At 41.1% G+C, this 20071-nt stretch overlaps 1 protein-coding gene across 1 annotated transcript in view; it reads left to right on the forward strand.

Moving 5' to 3' along the window:
* The window catches only part of LOC309609663 (antigen WC1.1-like), a gene marked incomplete at its 5' end in the record, with an annotated part of 64574 nt that overhangs the window by 43160 nt on the left and 1343 nt on the right, over positions 1 to 20071 (forward strand). Inside the window, 10 exons of the mRNA XM_082351366.1 lie at positions 1559 to 1654; positions 1733 to 2047; positions 3129 to 3443; positions 10979 to 11020; positions 11112 to 11426; positions 11676 to 11708; positions 12301 to 12438; positions 12857 to 12949; positions 13222 to 13305; positions 13832 to 13978. Coding sequence (XP_082207492.1) covers positions 1559 to 1654; positions 1733 to 2047; positions 3129 to 3443; positions 10979 to 11020; positions 11112 to 11426; positions 11676 to 11708; positions 12301 to 12438; positions 12857 to 12949; positions 13222 to 13305; positions 13832 to 13978 — 1578 coding nt within the window. The remainder of the gene's footprint in view (positions 1 to 1558; positions 1655 to 1732; positions 2048 to 3128; positions 3444 to 10978; positions 11021 to 11111; positions 11427 to 11675; positions 11709 to 12300; positions 12439 to 12856; positions 12950 to 13221; positions 13306 to 13831; positions 13979 to 20071) is intronic.

The raw sequence follows: 20071 nt of genomic DNA on the forward strand, positions 1-20071 counted from the left end.
TTTTCTTTAGCAAAAGAATGGAAAACAAATTATGGCATATTCATACACTGTAAACCTTTAACAATAGAAAGAATAAACTACTCATAAATCCAACTACACAGATAAATCTCAAAGCATGCTGAGTGAAAGAAGCCATGTAAAAAAGGATTATATTTTATATGATTTTATTAAATTCTAGAAAAACACAACTAATCTATTGTTATAGAAGACAGATCCTGGGTCTGGGTTAGTGGGGCTTTTATTGGTTGCAAAAAGCATATAGGAACTTTTGGGGTAATTTATATATCCTGAATTTTAATTGTGGTAGTGGATACACTGGCACAGACAATTGTCAAAACTTATGAAAACATATTCAAAATAAGTGTATTTTATTGCATGAAAATTATACCTCACTACAGATGGTTTACTATTTGTCTTTTGTTTTTAGCTTAATTCTACTTCAGTAAAACACCATATTTTTAATGATTTTAACCCTTTGAAAAATTTTGGATCGCATTTTTGTATAACATGATCAGCCTTGGTAAAAGACCCATCAGCCCTCGGAATAAGGTGTGTTCTGTGGTTTTGAGATGCATGTTTGTTAAGCGATACCATTCAAATATTCAAAATATTTACTGACTGGTTTTGCTGGTTTGCTCTATCAGTTACTGAGGCTGATAGAAGGTGGTTTCTGGTTACTGCTGCTGCATAACAAATTATTTCAAAATCTAGTCACTTAGAGCAACCTTTTTAGTTTGCATAACACAGATGACTGCGTGTTTTTTCTCCAGCTCCCAATCACATTTTCCTCACTTGCTTTAAGTCCTCATTGACTGCATTGCCCAAGCCCGTTAGGCTTCTGCTAATAAGCTCCTCCAACCCTTTTAGCTTCTGCCTCTTACTTTGTTCCAAAAGCAATGTCACATGTTTTAGGTGGCATCCCAAATTTGAGCCATTATGGATACAGATGCTATGTTATATGCATATACAAGTCCTTTTGAAGACAAACACTTCATTTGTCTTCAGTAAATACTTAGTAACATGGTGAGTATAAGTGTTTGGTTACTATTGCTGCAGAACAAAATTTCCCTTAAAACTCCTTTTTATTTTTGCCCGTGATTTGCTGGAATTTGGGAAGTGCTCAGATTGGCAGTTCTGTCTTGGGGTCTCATCAGGTTGCAGTCAGATATCAGCTTGGGCTGAAGTCATCTGAGGATCCAACTGAGTTGGGGATCCAGGATGGTTCATGAACAAGCCTGGCAAGGTGGAAGTTCAGCTGGGCTGAACTGAGTGACCAGAGACCTGCACATGACAGTCTCTGCAGGACGAGAGTCTCAAGAGGGTAGACTTGCCTATGATTTCACAGGAGGCTGCAAGACTTTTCAGACCTAGTGCTGAAAGTCAAGCAGTGCTACCTTTACTTCCTTCTCTTGCTTTCTTGGAACTCACAAAGGTCAGCAGGTATTCAAAGGAAGGAGGCATAGACCTCACTTCTCAGTGGAGGTAACGTCAAAGATTCTGTGGATATGTTGAAAAACCACCAACCCTACCAACCTTCTGATCATTACTGTTTCTGCAGGAAACCAGACCCAGGTGCTGCCCCAGTGCAACGACTCCGTGCCTGAACCAGCAGGCTCTGAAGCCCCAGAGGAGAGCGCTGCTGCCAACTGCTCAGGTGAGGGGTCCCACTAGACCAGAAGACCCTTCTCAGTCCCTGTGTCAATGCCCCATTGTCCCATTCCTCTCTCCTCAGACAGCAGACAGCTCCGCCTGGTGGCCGGGGGCGGTCGCTGCGCCGGGAGAGTGGAGATCTTTCACCAGGGCTCCTGGGGCACCGTCTGTGATGACGGCTGGGACCTGAACGATGCCCACGTGGTGTGCAGGCAGCTGGGCTGTGGAGAAGCCCTCAACGCCACGGTGTCGGCTCGCTTCGGGGCGGGATCAGGGCCCATCTGGCTGGACGACCTGAACTGCACAGGAAAGGAGTCCCACGTGTGGAGGTGCCCTTCCCGGGGCTGGGGGCGGCACGACTGCAGACACAAGGAGGATGCGGGGGTCATCTGCTCAGGTCTGCGCTGCACATTGTCCCCAGGCTGGAGGAGGGGTGGGGACCCTGGAGGACGAGGGTCTGAGCACTGAGGAAGAGTTCCTGAAAGGGCCAGAGCAGGAATTTCCTCCCACGGAGCCTGTCCTTCCAGCAGATGTGAAGAAGAGGTTCTTTCACTTCCTCCTGCAGCTGCTGAGGTTCTGGTCCTTTCTTCTCAGCAATAGCTCCTGGCAGAGCTGTTTCTTACAGTTTCCACTTGAAAGCAGGGCTCACTCTTCCGTTACCTTTGGTAGTAAAATCTCGAGATCCTGTTGCTATTGTAATGAAACCACATATTGAGTAGTTACAAAAACACGAATTTATTATTTTACAATTCTGTATGTTAGAAGTCTGACAAGGGTCTCAGAGGGCTAACATCCAGGTGTCCACAGGGCTGCGTTCTTCCTGGAGGCTCTGGGGAGGATTCCTTTTCCCCAGCCTTTTCTAATTTCTAAAGGTGGCCTGCGTTCCTTGGCTTGGAGCTCCCTTATTCTTCAGACAACATTCCCTCTTCTGACCATTCTTCCATGTCTCATCTCCTTCTAACCAGTCAGGAAGAGTATTCCAGTTTTACGGATAGTGGGTCTTAGGATGTGATTAGATTGGATTTACTTTGTTAATTCATAATATTGCAGGTTAATCTCACCATCCCAAGGTCCTAGTCTTAATAATTTCTATAAAGTCCCTTTTGAAATATAAGGTATTCACAGGTTTCAGAGATTAGGATGTGGACGTCTCTGGGGTCCATTATTCTGTCTGTCACTTCCATGTCCCTTTCACATACTGTCTTAGAGGTTTTTTCAGGAAGCAGGATTCAGCTCCTCCCCTGCTGCAGGTGCCCAGGTTGGTCTTCCTCTCTGTTCATATCCACTACATCATTGTGGTAGAAATAGAAAGACAGACACAAATAGACAAAAAAGGAGAAAGATTTCAGTCTTGTCACCTGGTGGGTATTTCCTCAGCTGGGTCGGGGATGACTGTTCACTACTTCTGGGAAGAGAGGGAAACCCAGAGCACTGAGTGGGGTGCTTACTGTGTCCTGTTTCCTCCCTTTCAATTTTAGAGTTCCTGGCCCTCAGGATGGTGAGCGAGGACCAGGAGTGTGCTGGGTGGCTGGAAGTTTTCTACAACGGGACCTGGGGCAGTGTCTGCCGCAGCCCCATGAGAGACATCACCTTGTCCATCATCTGCAGTCAGCTTGGCTGTGGGGACAGTGGAACTCTCAACTCTTCTGTTCCTCTTAGGGGAGGTTCTAGACCCCGGTGGGTAGATGAAATCTACTGTCGGAAAACTGATACCTCTCTCTGGCAATGTCCTTCTGACCCTTGGAAATACAGTTCATGCTTTCCAAAGGAGGAAGCCTATATCTCGTGTGCAGGTGACTTACTGTCTGTTTCTGTGTGTCTGTGTCAACCTTGTAGGTCGTTGTTAGTGACATTTTGTACTTTCAGATCTAAGTGATGAGTTTAAACTGAGTCTACAAAATGAATTTTGGATCAAGATGATTTAATCCATATGTTCCAATATTGTTTCAAAGGAAAAAGTAAAGAAATCTGGGCTGACAGCAGTTTATGTGAAAAATACCATGGAGATTAGGTGCATGTGTTCCAAGTGCAAAAACACAACTGGAAACCATGTCACAGGGAGTCTATAATCAGGCTAATTAGCAGAAATGCCAGAGTAGATGCAGCCTAATTGTTGACCTCAGACTTTGAAGGACTTTCCCATGGAAGAGGGAGGAGATTCACCAGAGCTGCTCCAGGGGGCAGGACACTGATGATGGATGGAGATTTCAGGGAGGCAGGTTTGGGTTCACCCTCAGTACAAGCAGTGTAGGGGAATCTCACCCCTGTGATGATACCCCAGGGAAAGAACAATACTACCAGGTCAAAGAACACTGGAGGCACAAAGGATGGCCAGCCCTCCTTCCCTTATGTCTCCTTTTGCCTGTCTCTGTGTCTCTTCCCTGAATCAGCCACATTTGCTACTGCTGGACTTGTAGCATGCTTGGCACTAGGGAAATTGTGTCCTTTCCACTGGTTTGTTTTATGCCTAGAGAAAGACCAGTTCCTTTCTCTTTCATCTACATTACAAAGACATTACTTACTTACTGTAAACAGAGAAGACATATAAAATGTAAAAAGATAAATGAATCACATCCCATGGCCTCTTGTCCACTCATATCCTCCTGATGTAAACAAGATTAATGGACTGATATATGCTATTTTTCACATTCCTCCATTATCATATTTATATCCAAACACATATACCCATAAAAGAGTTTATGTTGATGGTGTATTGTTATTTATTTTTACAAGATTGGGATTCTATCATACACATTATCATTAAATTTGCTTTTTATCACTTAATAATATATCATGGATATTCCTTCAGGTAGCTCTAACTCTTGTAAAACAATGGCATAATATTTCATTAATGAGAGGTTGGTACTCCAGTTCATATTACCATTTGCCTGTTTACTGGTAGGTCAATTGTTTTAAATTTTTTTCCCCTCGACAAACAATTTTGTGGTAAGCATTTTGTACATGTATCTCTATATATTGCTGAGTTTATTACTTAGGATTACTCCCAATGTTGATATTATTAGATAAAAGGGTGTATATATATATATATATATATCACACACATATACATTTGTATGTACATAGATAATCACACACAAATTTTAATAGATATTGTCAAATTACTTTCTAGGACTAATTATTTCCAATTGTCTTCATATCTAGATAGAAAATGCCGGGATTTTTCAATAACTTGACTATTAAACTAAAGCCAAATCATAGAGAAATTCCAAGACCAATAAACTGTAAGAGCTCACAAGTCTCATCCTAAAACATTTGAAGTCTGAAATAAGGATGACAGTCGCTTTACTCCTGGTTCCTTTCAACTTCCTTCCTTCCCTCCATCCTTTCCTTACTTCCTTCTTTTGCAGTTTCACAGGATCTTCCCTTCATTCACCCTTTTTTTTTTCATTCCCCTTTGTTTCCCCCCCACTATTTCATACACACACACGCGTGCGCGCGCGCATGCACACACCATTCTGGTATACCCCGGATGATGTGCTAGGAGTTGCCTGAAATCCACAGCCGAGGGGGAGTGTGACAATAGATATTGCAAAGGCAGAAGCTCACTCCCTTCCTTGCCTCTCTCCACATCTTTTTCTGGTTCCTGTGGAAGGTTGAAGGGATATTAAACAATAAGACCTTATTTTGATGATAACTTTCTATGATCAAACACAATGGATTGAGAAGTAGTGAGTTCTCCAATCCTGAACATGAGCAACCATACAAAAGAGTTCCTTACATCATTTTTAGTGATGTCTTACTACTTAGGGTAGGAGGTTTGATAGTATAATACAGAAAGGATATACCAATTCTGATATTTTATGACAAATACTGTGTATATGTCTGTTTTCTTGCATTGTTTTGAATTTATGTTTTCTTTTTTTTAACATCTTTATTGGAGTATAATTGCTTTACAATGGTGTGTTAGTTTCTGCTTTATAATAAAGCAAATCAGCTATACATATACATATATCCCCATATCTCCTCCCTCTTGTGTCTCCCTCCCAACCTCCCTATCTCACCCCTCTAGGTGGTCACAAAGCACCGAGCTGATCTCCCTGTGCTATGCGGCTGTTTTCCACTAGCTATCTATTTTGGTAGTGCATATATGTCCATGCCACTCTCTCACTTCGTCCCAGCGTACCCTTCCCCCTCCCCGTGTCCTCAAGTCCATTCTCTACGTCTGTGTCTTTATTTCTGTCCTGTACCTAGGTTCTTCAGAACCATTTCTTTTTTTTTCTTCTTTTTTTTAGATTCCATATATATGTGTTAGCATACGGTATTTGTTTTTCTCTTTCTGACTTATTTTACTCTGTATGACAGTCTCTAGATCCATCTACCTCACTATGAATAACTCAATTTCACTTCTTTTTTTTTGGCTGAGTAATATTCCATTGTATATATGTGCCACATCTTCTTTATCCATTCATCTGTCAATGGACACTTAGGTTGCTTCCATGTCCTGGCTATTGTAAATAGAGCTGCAATGAACACTGTGGTACATGACTCTTTTTGAATTATGGTTTTCTCAGGGTATATGCCCAGTAACGGGATTGCTGGGTCATATGGTAATTCTATTTTTAGTTTTTTAAGGAACCTCCATACTGTTCTCCATAGTGGCTGTATCAATTTACATTCCCACCAACAGTGCAAGAGTGTTCCCTTTTCTCCACACCCTCTCCAGCATTTATTGTTTCTAGATTTTTGGATGATGGCCATTCTGACTGGTGTGAGATGATATGTCATTGTAGTTTTGATTTGCATTTCTCTAATGATAAGTGATGTGGAGCATTCTTTCATGTGTTTGTTGGCAATCTGTATATCTTCTTTGGAGAAATGTCTGTTTAGGTCTTCTGCCCATTTTTGGACTGGGTTGTCTGTTTTTTTGATATTGAGCTGCATGAGCTGCTTGTAAATTTTGGATATTAATCCTTTGTCAGTTGCTTTACTTGCAAATATTTTCTCCCATTCTGAGGGTTGTCTTTTGGTCTTGTTTGTGGTTTCCTTTGCTGTGCAAAAGCTTTTAAGTTTCATTAGGTCCCATTTGTTTATTTTTGCTTTTATTTCCATTTCTCTAGGAGCTGGGTCAAAAAGGAACTTGCTGTGATTTATGTCATAGAGTGTTCTGCCTATGTTTTCCTCTAAGAGTTTCATAGTGTCTGGCCTTACGTTTAGGTCTTTAATCCATTTTGAGGTTTTTTTTGTGTATGGTGTTAGGGAGTGTTCTAAATTCATTCTTTTACATGTATCTGTCCAGTTTTCCCAGCACCACTTATTGAAGACGCTGTCTTTTCTCCATTGTATATTCTTGCCTCCTTTATCAAAGATAAGCTGACCATATGTGTGTGGGTTTACCTCTGGGCTTTCTATCCTGTTCTATTGATTTATATTTCTGTTTTTTGTGCCAGTACCATATTGTCTTGATTACTGTAGCTTTGTAGTACAGTCTGAAGTCAGGGAACCTGATTCCTCCAGATCTGTTTTTCTTTCTCAAGATTGCTTTGGCTATTCAGGGTCTTTTGTGTTTCCATAAAAATTGTGAAATTTTTTGTTCTAGGTCTGTGAAAAATGCCATTGGTAGTTTGATAGGGATTATATTGAATCTGTAGATTGCTTTGGGTAGTATAGTCATTTTCACAATATTGATTCTTCCAATCCAAGAACATAATATGTCTCTCCATCTGTTTGTATCATATTTAATTTCTTTCATCAGTGTCTTATTGTTTTCTGCATACACTTCTTTCATCTCCCTAGGTAGGTTTATTCCTAGGTATTTTATTCTTTTTGTTGCAATGGTCATGGGAGTGTTTCCTTAATTTCTCTTTCAGACTTTACATCATTAGTGTATAAGAATGCAAGATTTCTGTGCATTATTTTGTATCCTGCTACTTTACCAAATTCATTGATTAGCTCTAGTAGTTTTCTGGCAGCATCTTTAGGATTCTCTATGTATAGTATCATGTCATCTGCAGTGACAGTTTTACTTCTTCTTTTCCAATTTGGATTCCTTTTATTTCTTTTTTTCTCTGATTGCTGTGGCTAAAACTTCCAAAACTATGTTGATAATAGTGGTGAGAGTGGACAACCTTGTCTTGTTCCTGATCTTAGAGGAAATGGTTTCAGTTTTTCACCATTGAGAATGATGTTGGCTGTGGGTTTGTCATATATGGCCTTTATTATGTTGTGGTAAGTTCCCTCTGTGCCTACTTTCTGGAGGGTTTTTATCATAAATGGGTGATGAATTTTGTCGAAAGCTTTTTCTGTATCTATTGAGATGATCATATGGTTTTTATCCTTCAATTTGTTAATATGGTGTATCACATTGATTGATTTGTATATATTGAAGAATCCTTGCATTCCTGGGATAAACCCCATTTGATCATGGTTTATGATCCTTTTAATTTACTGTTGGATTCTGTTTGCTAGTGTTTTGTTGAGGATTTTTGCATCTATGTTCATCAGTGATATTGGCCTGTAGTTTTCTTTCTTTGTGACATCTTTGTCTGGTTTTGGTATCAGGGTGATGGTGGCCTCATAGAATGAGTTTGGGAGTGTTTCTCCATCTGCTATATTTTGGAAGGGTTTGAGAAGGATAGGTGTTAGCTCTTCTGTAAGTATTTGATAGAATTCACCTGTGAAGCCTTCTGGTCCTGGGCTATTTTTCTTTGGAAGATATTTAATCACAGTCTCAATTTCAGTGCTTGTGATTGGTCTGTTTATATTTTCTATTTCTTTGTGGTTCAGTCTCGGAAGGTTGTGCTTTTCTAAGAATTTGCCCACTTCTTCCAGGTTGTCCATTTTATTGGCATAGAGTTGCTTGTAGTAATCTCTCATGATCCTTTGTATTTCTGCAGTGTCAGTTGTTACTTCTCCTTTTTCATTTCTAATTCTATTGATTTGAGTCTTCTCCCTTTTTTTCTTGATGAGTCTGGCTAATGGTTTATCAATTTTGTTTATCTTCTCAAAGAACCAGCTTTTAGTTTTATTGATCATTGTATTGTGTCGTTTCTTTTACATTTATTTCTGATCTGATCTTTATGATTTCTTTCCTTCTGGTAACTTTGGGTTTTTTTGTTCTTCTTTCTCTAATTGCTTTAGGGGTAAGGTTAGGTTGTTTATTTGAGATGTTTCTTGTTTCGTGAGGTAGGATTGTATTGCTATAAACTTCCCTCTTAGAACTGCTTTTGCTGCATCCCATAGGTTTTGGGTCATCGTGTGTTCATTGTCATTTGTTTCCAGGTATTTTTTGCTTTCCTCTTTGATTTCTACAGTGATCTCTTGGTTATTTAGTAATGTATTTTTTAGCCTCCATATGATTGTATTTTTTACAGATTTTTTCCTGTAATTGATATCTAGTCTTATAGCATTGTGGTCGGAAAAGATACTTGATACGACTTCAATTTTCTTAAATTTACCAAAGCTTGATTTGTGACCCAAGATATGATCTATCCTGGAGAATGTTCCATGAGCACTTGAGAAGAAAGTGTATTCTGTTGTTTTTGGATGGAATGTCCTATAAATATCAATTAAGTCCATCTTGTTTAATGTATCACTTAAAGCTTGTGTTTCCTTATTTATTTTCATTTTGGGTGATCTGTCCATTGGTGAAAGTGGGGTGTTAAAGCCCCCTACTATGATTGTGTTACTGTCAATTTCCCCTTTTATAGCTGTTAGCATTTGCCTTATGTATTGTGCTCCTATGTTGGGTGCATATATATTTAAAATTGTTAGATCTTCTTCTTGGTTTGATCCCTTGATCGTTATGTAATGTCCTTCTTTGTCTCTTGTAATAGTCTTTATTTTAAAGTCTATTTTGTCTGATACAAGAATTGCTACTCCAACTTTCTTCTGATTTCCATTTGAATGGACTATCTTTTTCCATCCCCTCACTTTCAGTCTGTATGTGTCCCTATGTCTGAAGTGGGGTCTTGTACACAGCATATATATGGGTCTTTTCTTTGTATCCATTCAGCCTGACTATGTCCTTTGGTTGGAGCATTTAATCCATTTACATTTAAGGTAGTTATCAATATTTATGTTCCTATTACCATTTTCTTAATTGTTGTGGGTTTGTTATTGTAGGCCTTTTCCTTCTCTTGTACTTGCTGCCTAGAGAAGTTTCTTTAGCATTTGTTGTAAAGCTGGTTTGGTGGTGCTGAATTCTCTTAGCTTTTGCTTGTCTGTGAAGCTTTTAATTTCTCTGTCGAATCTGAATGAGATCCTTGCTGGGTAGAGTAATCTTGGTTGTATGTTTTTCCCTTTTATCACTTTAAATATGTCCTGCCACTCCCTTCTGGCTTGCAGAGTTTCTGCTGAAAGATCAGCTGTTAACCTTCTGGGAATTCCCTTGTATGTTATGTGTTGCTTTTCCTTTGCTGCTTTTAATATTTTTTCTTTGTATTTAATTTTTGATAGTTTGATTAAGATGTGTCTTGGCGTGTATGTCTATTTTCTTTGTCTTCAATACTTTTATGTGCTTTTTTTTTTTGGTTCTGTGTTTTTTATCTCTGCGTCCTCTTAATATAGTTTTTCTCAGTATATTTATTTGTGCCTCCTGGACACTTACTACCCAGCTGTTTTTCTACTTATCTATCTTTCTCTAAATTCTACTTGTTCTATTCCTTTAAAAAAATGTCCTCTTCTTATAGTAATCTCTTTGCTTGTCCATATGTCATACTGAAAAATGGATAAGAAAAGTTTAGAATCTGTTATATAATTTCCTTTTAAAAAGTATAAATGTAATATTGAATACAAATTACTTCTGTGATTCTGGACTTATTATTTTTTAAATATCTCTTCTCTATTACTGTAAATCATTAATATTAATTTGTATATGCTTTATTGTTTTACTAATTAGCAAGAATTCAAAAAAATTGTATTTCACTGGGTTTTATTCATCTATTCATTCACTCATTAAATATCAAGCCCTTATCATAGTATTCAGAGAAAGTTCTCCATACATCCTTGTTGAATGAATGCATACAATGTGCAAGGTACTGTCTTAATAGCCAAAAGATGAGTAATATATGCAGGGTCTTTCCTCTAGTGGAGCTTTCATTCAGGAGTGTGTTTGTGTGTGTGTTTGTGTGTATTTGTAGATGTCTGTGTATGTATTTGTTGTGGGATGTGGAGAGTGATAAACAGGCAAAAACATAAAGTTATTTCAGCTGGTGATAAGATCCAGTGAATGCCTCATCCCATTAGATTATGAAGCATGTGTTTTCACTTGTCATTTGGACTGAGCCAAGGACCTTAGATAATTTTGCGTGGGGACAAGACCACCCCCAGCTGTCCCTGATTCAGCACTTCCCATTGTTTGTTTCTGCAGGAAGGAGACCTAAGACCTGTCCAACTGCTGCCCCCTGCACAGGTACGTCAGCCCCTCCCTCCTCCCCTGTGGCTCCCCGGGGCTCCTTCCTTCCCACCAGGGGCAGTAACAGGAGGGGCTGCTGTCTTTTCAGACAAAGAGAAGCTCCAGCTCAGGGGAGGAGACACCGTGTGCTCAGGGCGGGTGGAGGTCTGGCACAGCGGCTCCTGGGGCACAGTGTGTGATGACTCCTGGAGCCTGGCAGAGGCCGAGGTGGTGTGTCAGCAGCTGGGCTGTGGCCATGCCCTGGAAGCCGTGAGGGACGCAGCATTTGGCCCCGGAAATGGGAGCATCTGGCTGGACGAGGTGTGGTGCGGGGGCCGGGAGTCCTCCTTGTGGGACTGTGCTGCGGAGCCCTGGGGGCAGAACGACTGCAAGCACGAGGAGGATGCTGGAGTGAGGTGCTCGGGTCAGTGGAGGGGCTTGGGTTCCACGCTGGTTGAGCTGGGGCAGTGCTGGAGCAGTGGGCTGGGCTGGGGAATTTTTGTATTCAGAAAGCATCCAGGTACTGTAGCTATGATCTAGGAAGGGGGAGCTGGGAAGATTCAGCACTGATGCTGTGGTGACTGAGGGGTGATTTCAGGGCTCAGGAGGGAGAAATGGGCTCCCATGCATTCTGGCCAATTCCTGTGCTCCAAACTCCTGTTTTTCTCTTTAGGTGGAAGAACAACATTACCCCCCACTACAGCAGGTACTGTGCTACAATCCCTGGGTAGGGGAGAATATTCAGAGTCTTGGGACCTGTTCTGTGGACTCTCTGGCAGAATTAGCCAACTCAGGAGAGGAAAGATCCTGAGAAGCCACTGGCTGGTGGGGAGGAACCAGAGCATTTTCCTCGGGAAACATCCCGTGCCTTGGTTCAGGGTGCCAGAAGTTTCTCATGCCCGAGGCCCAAGGGAGTCTGGTTCTTGTGTTGCAGAATCTAGCGTTTTCCTACCTGCCCTTGCGTGTTGCTCCTCATCAGCTAGGTGCCAGTCCCAGGACTTGTGTGATGCTCTGGTCTCATGAAGCCCAATGGGAAGGGATGCAATTGTAAGCTGGGTACTCAGAGGCTGGATCCTCAGCAGGGACGCTCCCTAATAATCCCCAGCTCTCCCTTGGGCCACACTGGCTGGAGTGGTATTGAATTACCCCAGGGCAAGACCTAGGGGAGCCCAATCATTGTCAATCCAGTTGTGTCTCAGGCTGGGACTTTACTGTCCTGTGCTCCCTGGAAAGGTTGGCATAGGGAGTTTCTCTGTGCCCATGACCTTCTCCAAACCCTCTTGCCTTGTTACCCTTAGGGACCAGACCAGGCTCATATCCTATCCCTGGCATCTTCTCCCTGCCTGGGATCCTCTGCCTCATCTTGGGGGCCCTTCTCTTCCTGGTCCTCGTCATCCTGGTGACTCAGCTGCTCAGATGGAGAGCAGAGCGCAGAGGTGGGCTGCAGGGGGTACTGGGTACCATGGAAAGCGTGTGGAGGCAGGAAATGGGGCCAGGTGTGAGGAGGGGAAACTTGGGCCAGGTCTTTGTTCTTTCCCCCTTTAGTCTGCAGAACTCCATCTGCTTCACGTTAAACTCTAAGGGCTGAATACACAGAGGTTCTTAGGACTGAGGTGTGAACACTCATAAGTCATGGCCTCTTCTGTGAGACCAGAAAGAGTTGGGGCTGAGCTGTGGATTCAGGGTCGGACAAAGGCAGAAGGTACAGACATGGTACATGGCGTGGGAGACTCTGCGCAGGTCCCGGCAGCCCTGAGGGTTTTTCCACCTGTGAGCATAGGGGAAATGAAGGGTTAGCTTGGGGGTTCATGGTGTCTAGGGTGGCAATCTCTGACCTGCTGGTGGTTTTCTCAGCCGTATCCGGTTTTGAAGATGCTCTTGCTGAGGCCATGTACGAGGAGCTTGATTACCTTGTGACACCGAAGGAGGATCTTCTGGGCAGGCCAGGTGGGTACCTCTGCCTTGTCCTCCTGGGACCTCTGGCTGTCAGCCCCCCACTGGCTGTGAGCCATCTTCTCAGCAACCACAGACCCCACATCTGCCCCAGGCTCACAGAGGCAGCCCCTCCAAAGGCGGCAGGCTGGCCGCTACAGAGCCCCTGTGAGGTCCCAGCCTCCCTCTAAACTGCAGAAGCCAAGCCTGTCCCTGCGTTTCTTCTCAGCCTCACACAGGTGGGGAGGGTCGTTCTGTTTGTTGTGTGATGTTTTTCTCCACATTAGGGTTCCTGTCAGATGACTCTTTGACCAAACTGCCATATGACTCTGTGGATGGTGAGGGCAATAGTGACTATAAGTCCACTCCAGGTAGTAGAGGTGGACCTGCCTCGGCTGGGTGTTGGGGGGAGGGAGAATTTCCCTTATAGAGACGAGATGCAAAGGGAACAGTCTTCCTTTGACTGGGATTAGAGGGATCCCTTGGGTCCAGATGGGGCCCATCCTCCCCCTTCCCTGGCTGTTCTGCCATGTCTCAGATTGGGGCTGGGCTCTCTGTGTCCAGAATCACACTCATTCAGTCACAACAGGCACACATTGTTTTAAAAATTAATATCTGGAAAGCATAATTTGTTGGACTATTTTAGTAACGCTCATTGGTGTAAAGTTGCTTTGAGATATGTAGTTTTAAACAAGAAATATTGAGATTTTGAACGTCATTGTTTTGGTTTATGGGCACATCAAAATGAAATATGGCCTTAGGAAAAATCTGTTGAAACAAGGAGTGACTGGTGCCTCTATTTTGCAGCTCAGAAACTTTGGGTCAGAAGGGATCTTAGGTATTTCCCAGGCCAACCCTTTTACTGTGGTTTTATCTGACCCCCTTTTCTGCCCTTAGAACCCCCAGAGCAGAGGACTGATGACGCTGGTGAGGGTTATGATGATGCTGAAGAGGTACCAGTGCCTGGGGCTCCTCCTGCCTCTCTGAGGAGTGAGGGGGAAGTGCCCCCAGAGAAGGAGAACGGGGTGACGGCCTCTCAGACAGGTGAGTGGGGTTAGCTGATCTCCTGTAATCTTTGGTCTCTGTCCTGGAGAGGGTGAATTTGAGCTCCTCAACGCCCATCCTTTCTGGAGATTCAAAATTTGGATGAGTTCATGTGTTTGATAGGATCACCACTAACATATGTCATCTTTAATGCTGTCAGACTACTTGGGAGGGAGGAATCACTCTATGTTCTTGGGATGTATGTCTCCAAATTGTGCGACCTAAATTTTTCACTTTATGAGTGATGTGCTTGCATTAAGACTTACAGATTAGGGAATTTCCTGGCTGTCCAGTGGTTAGGACTCTGCTCTTTCACTGCTGGGGCCTGGGTTCAATCCCTGCAGGCGAACTAAGATCCTGCAAGTGGTGCAGTGCAGCCAAAAAAGAAAAAAAGGCTTATAGATTAATTGAGCATATTTACTGAATCCAAAAATGGAACAACTGTTTTGACTACATCTTCATGCTGTCTCATACATGAAAGGTAGCTAGAGATTTCAAAAAAGATATTGCAGTACTGGAATTTGTGAAGCATTTTGATAATTTAAGATGCACTGTGGTTTTTTGAAACTAGAGGCCTGTAGCTTAGTTACACCTGCGCAGAACGGGTGATTACCACACCTACCACACCTTTTCCGCAAATCACCTTTCCCCAAGATCCCCATGCGCCCCACAATTCCTATGCCTCAGACAGCTCTGCTGTGTTATTCTTCATCCCATAAATACCCCAGCCCCTTGTCTTCCGGGAGCCAGATTTGAGATTTATTCTCCTGTCTTCTCTTTGGCTGCCTTGTGAATAAGCCCTGTCTTCGCTGCAAACCTCGGATGTCTCAGCGTTTTAGCTTGCTGTGTTTCTGACAAAGGGAACCTGGCTCGGATAAATCACCCAGCAAAGAAAAATCCAAGACACCAGTTAGACTTTTACCACAGTTGTCTATGCCATGTAGCTGACAGGGTCTTTGTGCTCTGGCTGGGTGTCAGGCCTGAGCCTCTGAGGTGGGATAGCCGAGTTCAGGACATAGCTCCACCAGAGACCTTCCAGCCCCACATAATATCAATCGGCGAGCACTCTCCCAGAGATCTCCATCTCAATGCTAAGACCCAACTCCACCCAATGATCAGCAAGCTCCAGTGCTGGACACCCCATGCCAAACAACTAACAAACAAGACAGGAACACAACCCCACCCATTAGCAGAGAGGCTGCCTAAAATCAAAATAAGGTCACAGACACCCCAAAACACACCACTGGACGAGGTCCTGCCCACCAGAAAGACAAGTTTGAGCCTCATCCACCAGAACACAGACACCAGTACACTCCACCAGGAAGCCTACACAAGCCACTGAAGCAACCTTACCCACCGGGGGTAGACACCAAAAACAACAGGAACTACGAACCTGCAGCCAGCAAAAAGGAGACCCCAAACACAGTAAGTTAAACAAAATGAGAAGACAGAGAAGTATGCAGCAGATGAAGGAGCAAGGTAAAAACCCACCAGACCACCAAAAGATCAAGATGAAAAAAAAAAAATTAATTACATGGGACTGAGTGAACTGATGAAACTGATGAGGATGATTATAATTTTTGTGACTTTCTCTTTGAATAATAATAAAAACAAAACCCACCAGGCCAAACAAAAGAAGAGGTACTAGGCAGTCTACCTGAAAAAGAATTCAGAGTAAGGATAGTAAAGATGATCCAAAATTTTGGAAATACAATGGAGAAAATACAAGACATGATTAACAAGGACCTAAAAGAACTAAAGAGCAAACAAACAATGATGAACAACACAATAAATGAAATTAAAAATTCTCTAGAAAGAATCAGTAGCAGAATAGCTGAGGCAGAAGGACTGATAAGTGACCTGGAAAATAAAAGGGTGGAAATAACTACTGCAGAGCAGAATAAAGAAAAAAGAATGAAAAGAATTGAGGACAGTCTCAGAGACCTCTGGGAGAACATTAAACACACCAACATTTGAATTATAGGGGTCCCAGAAGAAGAAGAGAAAAAAAAAAAGGTACTGAGAAAATATTTGAAGACATTATAGTTGAAAATTTCCCAAATATGGGAAAGGAGATAGTCAATCAAGTCCAGAAAGTGCAGAGAGTCCCATACAGAATAAATCCAAGGAGAAACATGCCAAGACACATAATCCTCAAACTATCAAAAATTAAATACTAAGAAAAAATATTAAAAGCAGCAAGGGAAAAGCAACAAAAAACATACAAGGGAATCTTCAGAAGGTTAACAGCTTATCTTTCAGCAGAAACTCTGCAAGCCAGAAGGGAGTAGCAGGACATATTTAAAGTCATGAAAGGGAAAAACCTACAACCAAGATTATTCTACCCAGCAAGGACCTCATTCAGATTCGACGGAGAAATTAAAACCTTTATAGACAAGCAAAAGCTAAGAGAATTCGGCACCACCAAACCAGCTAAAGGAACTTCTCTAGGCGGGAAACACAAGAGAAGGAAAAGACCTACAATAACAAACCCAAAACAATTAAGAAAATGGTAATAGGAACATACATATCGATAATTACCTTAAATGTAAATGGATTAAATGCTCCAGCCAAAAGACATAGACTGGCTGAATGGATACAAAAAGACCCATGTATATGCTGTCTACAAGAGACACACTTCAGACCTAGGGACACATACAGACTGAAAGTGAGGGGATGGGAAAAGATATTCCATGCAAATGGAAATCAAAAGAAAGCTGGAGTAGCAATTCTCATATCAGGCAAAATAGACTTTAAAATAAAGACTATTACAAGAGACAAAGAAGGACACTACATGATGATCAAGGGATCAATCCAAGAAGAAGATATAACAATTGTAAATATCTACACACCCAACATTGGAGCACCTCAATACATAAGGCAAATGCTAACAGCCATAAAGGGGAAAATGACAGTAACACAACCATAGTAGGGGACTTTAACACCCCACTTTCACCAATGGACAAATCACCCAAAATGAAAATAAATAAGGAAACACAAGCTTTAAATGAAACATTAAACAAAATGGACTTAATAGATATTTATAGGACAATCCATCCAAAAACAACAGAATACACTTCTCAGGTGCTCATGGAACATTCTCCAGGATAGATCATATCTTGGGTCACAAATCAAGCCTTGGTAAATTTAAGAAAATTGAAACCCTATCAAGTATCTTTTCCTACCACAACACTATGAGACTAGATATCAATTACAAGAAAAAAACTGTAAAACATGCAAACACATAGAGGCTAAATAATATGCTACTAAATAACCAAGAGATCACTGAAGAAATTAAAGAGAAAATCAAAAAGTACCTAGAAACAAATGACGATGAACATGACAGCCCAAAACCTATGGGATGCAGCAAAAGCAGTTCTTGAGGGAAGTTTACAGCAGTACAAGCCTACCTCAAGAAACAAGGAAAATCTCAAATAAACAACCTAACTTTACACCTAAAGCAATTAGAGAAAGCACAACAAAAAATCCCAAAGTTACCAGAAGGAAAGAAATCATAAAGATCAGATCAGAAATAAATGTAAAAGAAATGAGGGAAACAATAGCAAAGATCAATAAAACTAAAAACTGGTTCTTTGAGAAGATAAACAAAATTGATACACCATTAGCCAGACTCATCAAGAAAAAAAGGGAGAAGACTCAAATCAATAGAATTAGAAATGAAAAAGGAGAAGTAACAACTGACACTGCAGAAATACAAACGATCATGAGAGATTACTACAAGCAACTCTATGCCAATAAAATGGACAACCTGGAAGAAATGGACAAATTCTTAGAAAAGCACAAGCTTCCAAGACGGAACCAGGAAGAAATAGAAAATACAAACAGACCAATCACAAGCACTGAAATTGAAACTGTGATTAAAAATCTTCCAACAAACAAAAGCCCAGGACCAGAGGCTTCACAGGCGAATTCTATCAAACATTTAGAGAAGAGCTAACACCTATCCTTCTCAAACTCTTCCAAAATATAGCAGAGGGAGGAACATGCCCAAACTCATTCTACGAGGCCACTATCACCCTGATACCAAAATCAGACAAAGATGTTACAAAAAAAGAAAACACCAGACCAATATCACTGATGAACATAGATGCAGAAATCCTCAACAAAATACTAGCAAACAGAATCCAGCAGTACATTAAAAGGATCATACACCATGATCAAATGGGGTTTATCCCAGGAATGCAAGGAATCTTCAGTATACACAAATCAATCAATGTGATACACCACATTAACAAATTGAAGGATAAAAACCGTATGATCATCTCAATAGATGCAGAACAAACTTTCAACAAAATTCAACACCCATTTATGATAAAAACTCTCCAGAAAGTAGACACAAAGGGAACTTACCTCAACATAATAAAGGCCATATATGACAAACCCACAGCCAACATCATTCTCAATGGGGAAAAACTGAAACCATTTCCACTAATATCAAGAACAAGACAAGGTTGCCCACTCTCACCACTATTTTTCAACATTGTTTTGGAAATTTTAGCCACAGCAATCAGAGAAGAAAAAGAAATAAAAGGAATCCAAATCGGAAAAGAATAAGTGAAGCTGTCACTGTTTGCAGATGACATGATACTATACATAGAGAATCCTAAAGATGCTACCAGAAAACTACTAGAGCTAATCAGTGAATTTGGTAATGTAGCAGGATGCAAAATTAATGCACAGAAGTCTCTTGCATTCCTATACACTGATGATGAAATCTGAGAGACAAATTCAGTAAACACTCTTATTTACCACTGCAACAAAAAGAATAAAATACCTAGGAATAAACCTACCTAAGGAGCCAGAAGTCCTGTATGCAGAAAACTATAAGACACTGATGAAAGAAAGTAAAGATGTTAGAAATAGATGGAGAGATATACCATGTTCTTGGATTGGAAGAATCAACATTGTGAAAATGACTATACTACTGAAAGTCATCTACAGATTCAATGCAATCCCTGTCAAATATCAATGGCATTTTCCACAGAAGTAGAACAAAAATTTCACAGTTTGCATGGAAACACAAAAGACCCAGAATAGCCAAAGCAATCTTGGGAAAGAAAAATGGAGCTAGAGGAATCAGGATCCCAGACTTCAGACTATACTACAAAGCTACAGTAATCAAGACAGTATGGTACTAGCACAAAAACAGAAATATACATCAATGAAACAGGATAGAAAGCCCAGCGATAAACCCATGGACATATGGTCACCTTATCTTTGATAAAGGAGGCAAGAATATAGAATGGAGATAAGACAGCCTCTTCAATAAGTGGTGCTGGGAAAACTGGACAGCTACATGTGAAAGAATGAAATTAGAACACTCCCTAACACCATACACAAAAATAAACTCAAAATGGATTAAAGACCTAAATGTAAGGCCAGACACTATAAAACTCTTAGAGGAAAACATAGGCAGAACACTCTATGACATAAATCACAGCAAGATCCTTTTTGACCCAGCTCCTAGGGAAATGGAAATAAAAGCAAAAGTAAACAAATGGGACCTAATGAAACTTAAAAGCTTTTGCACAGCAAAGGAAACCACAAACAAGACCAAAAGACAACCCTCAGAATGGGAGAAAATATTTGCAAATGAAGCAACTGACAAAAGATTAATCTCCAAAATTTACAAGCAGCTCATGCAGCTCAATAACAAAAAAACAAACAACCCAATCCAAAAATGGGCAGAAGACCTAAATAGACATTTCTCCAAAGAAGAGATACAGATTGCCAACAAACACATGAAAGAATGCTCAACATCATTAACCATTAAAGAAATGCAGATCAAAACTACAATGACATATCATCTCACACCAGTCAGAATGTCCATCATCAAAAAATCTACAAACAATAAATGCTGGAGAGGGTGTGGAGAAAAGGGAACACTCTTGCACTGTTGGTGGGAATGTAAATTGATACAGCTACTATGGAGAACAGTATGGAGGTTCCTTAAAAAACTAAAAATAGAACTACCATATGACCCAGCAATCCCACTACTGGGCATATACCCTGAGAAAACCATAATTCAAAAAGAGTCATGTACCAAAATGTTCATTGCAGCTCTATTTACAA

Source organism: Balaenoptera borealis, assembly GCF_965194805.1.
Source record: "Balaenoptera borealis genome assembly, chromosome: 13".
Taxonomy (NCBI): Eukaryota; Metazoa; Chordata; class Mammalia; order Artiodactyla; family Balaenopteridae; genus Balaenoptera; species Balaenoptera borealis.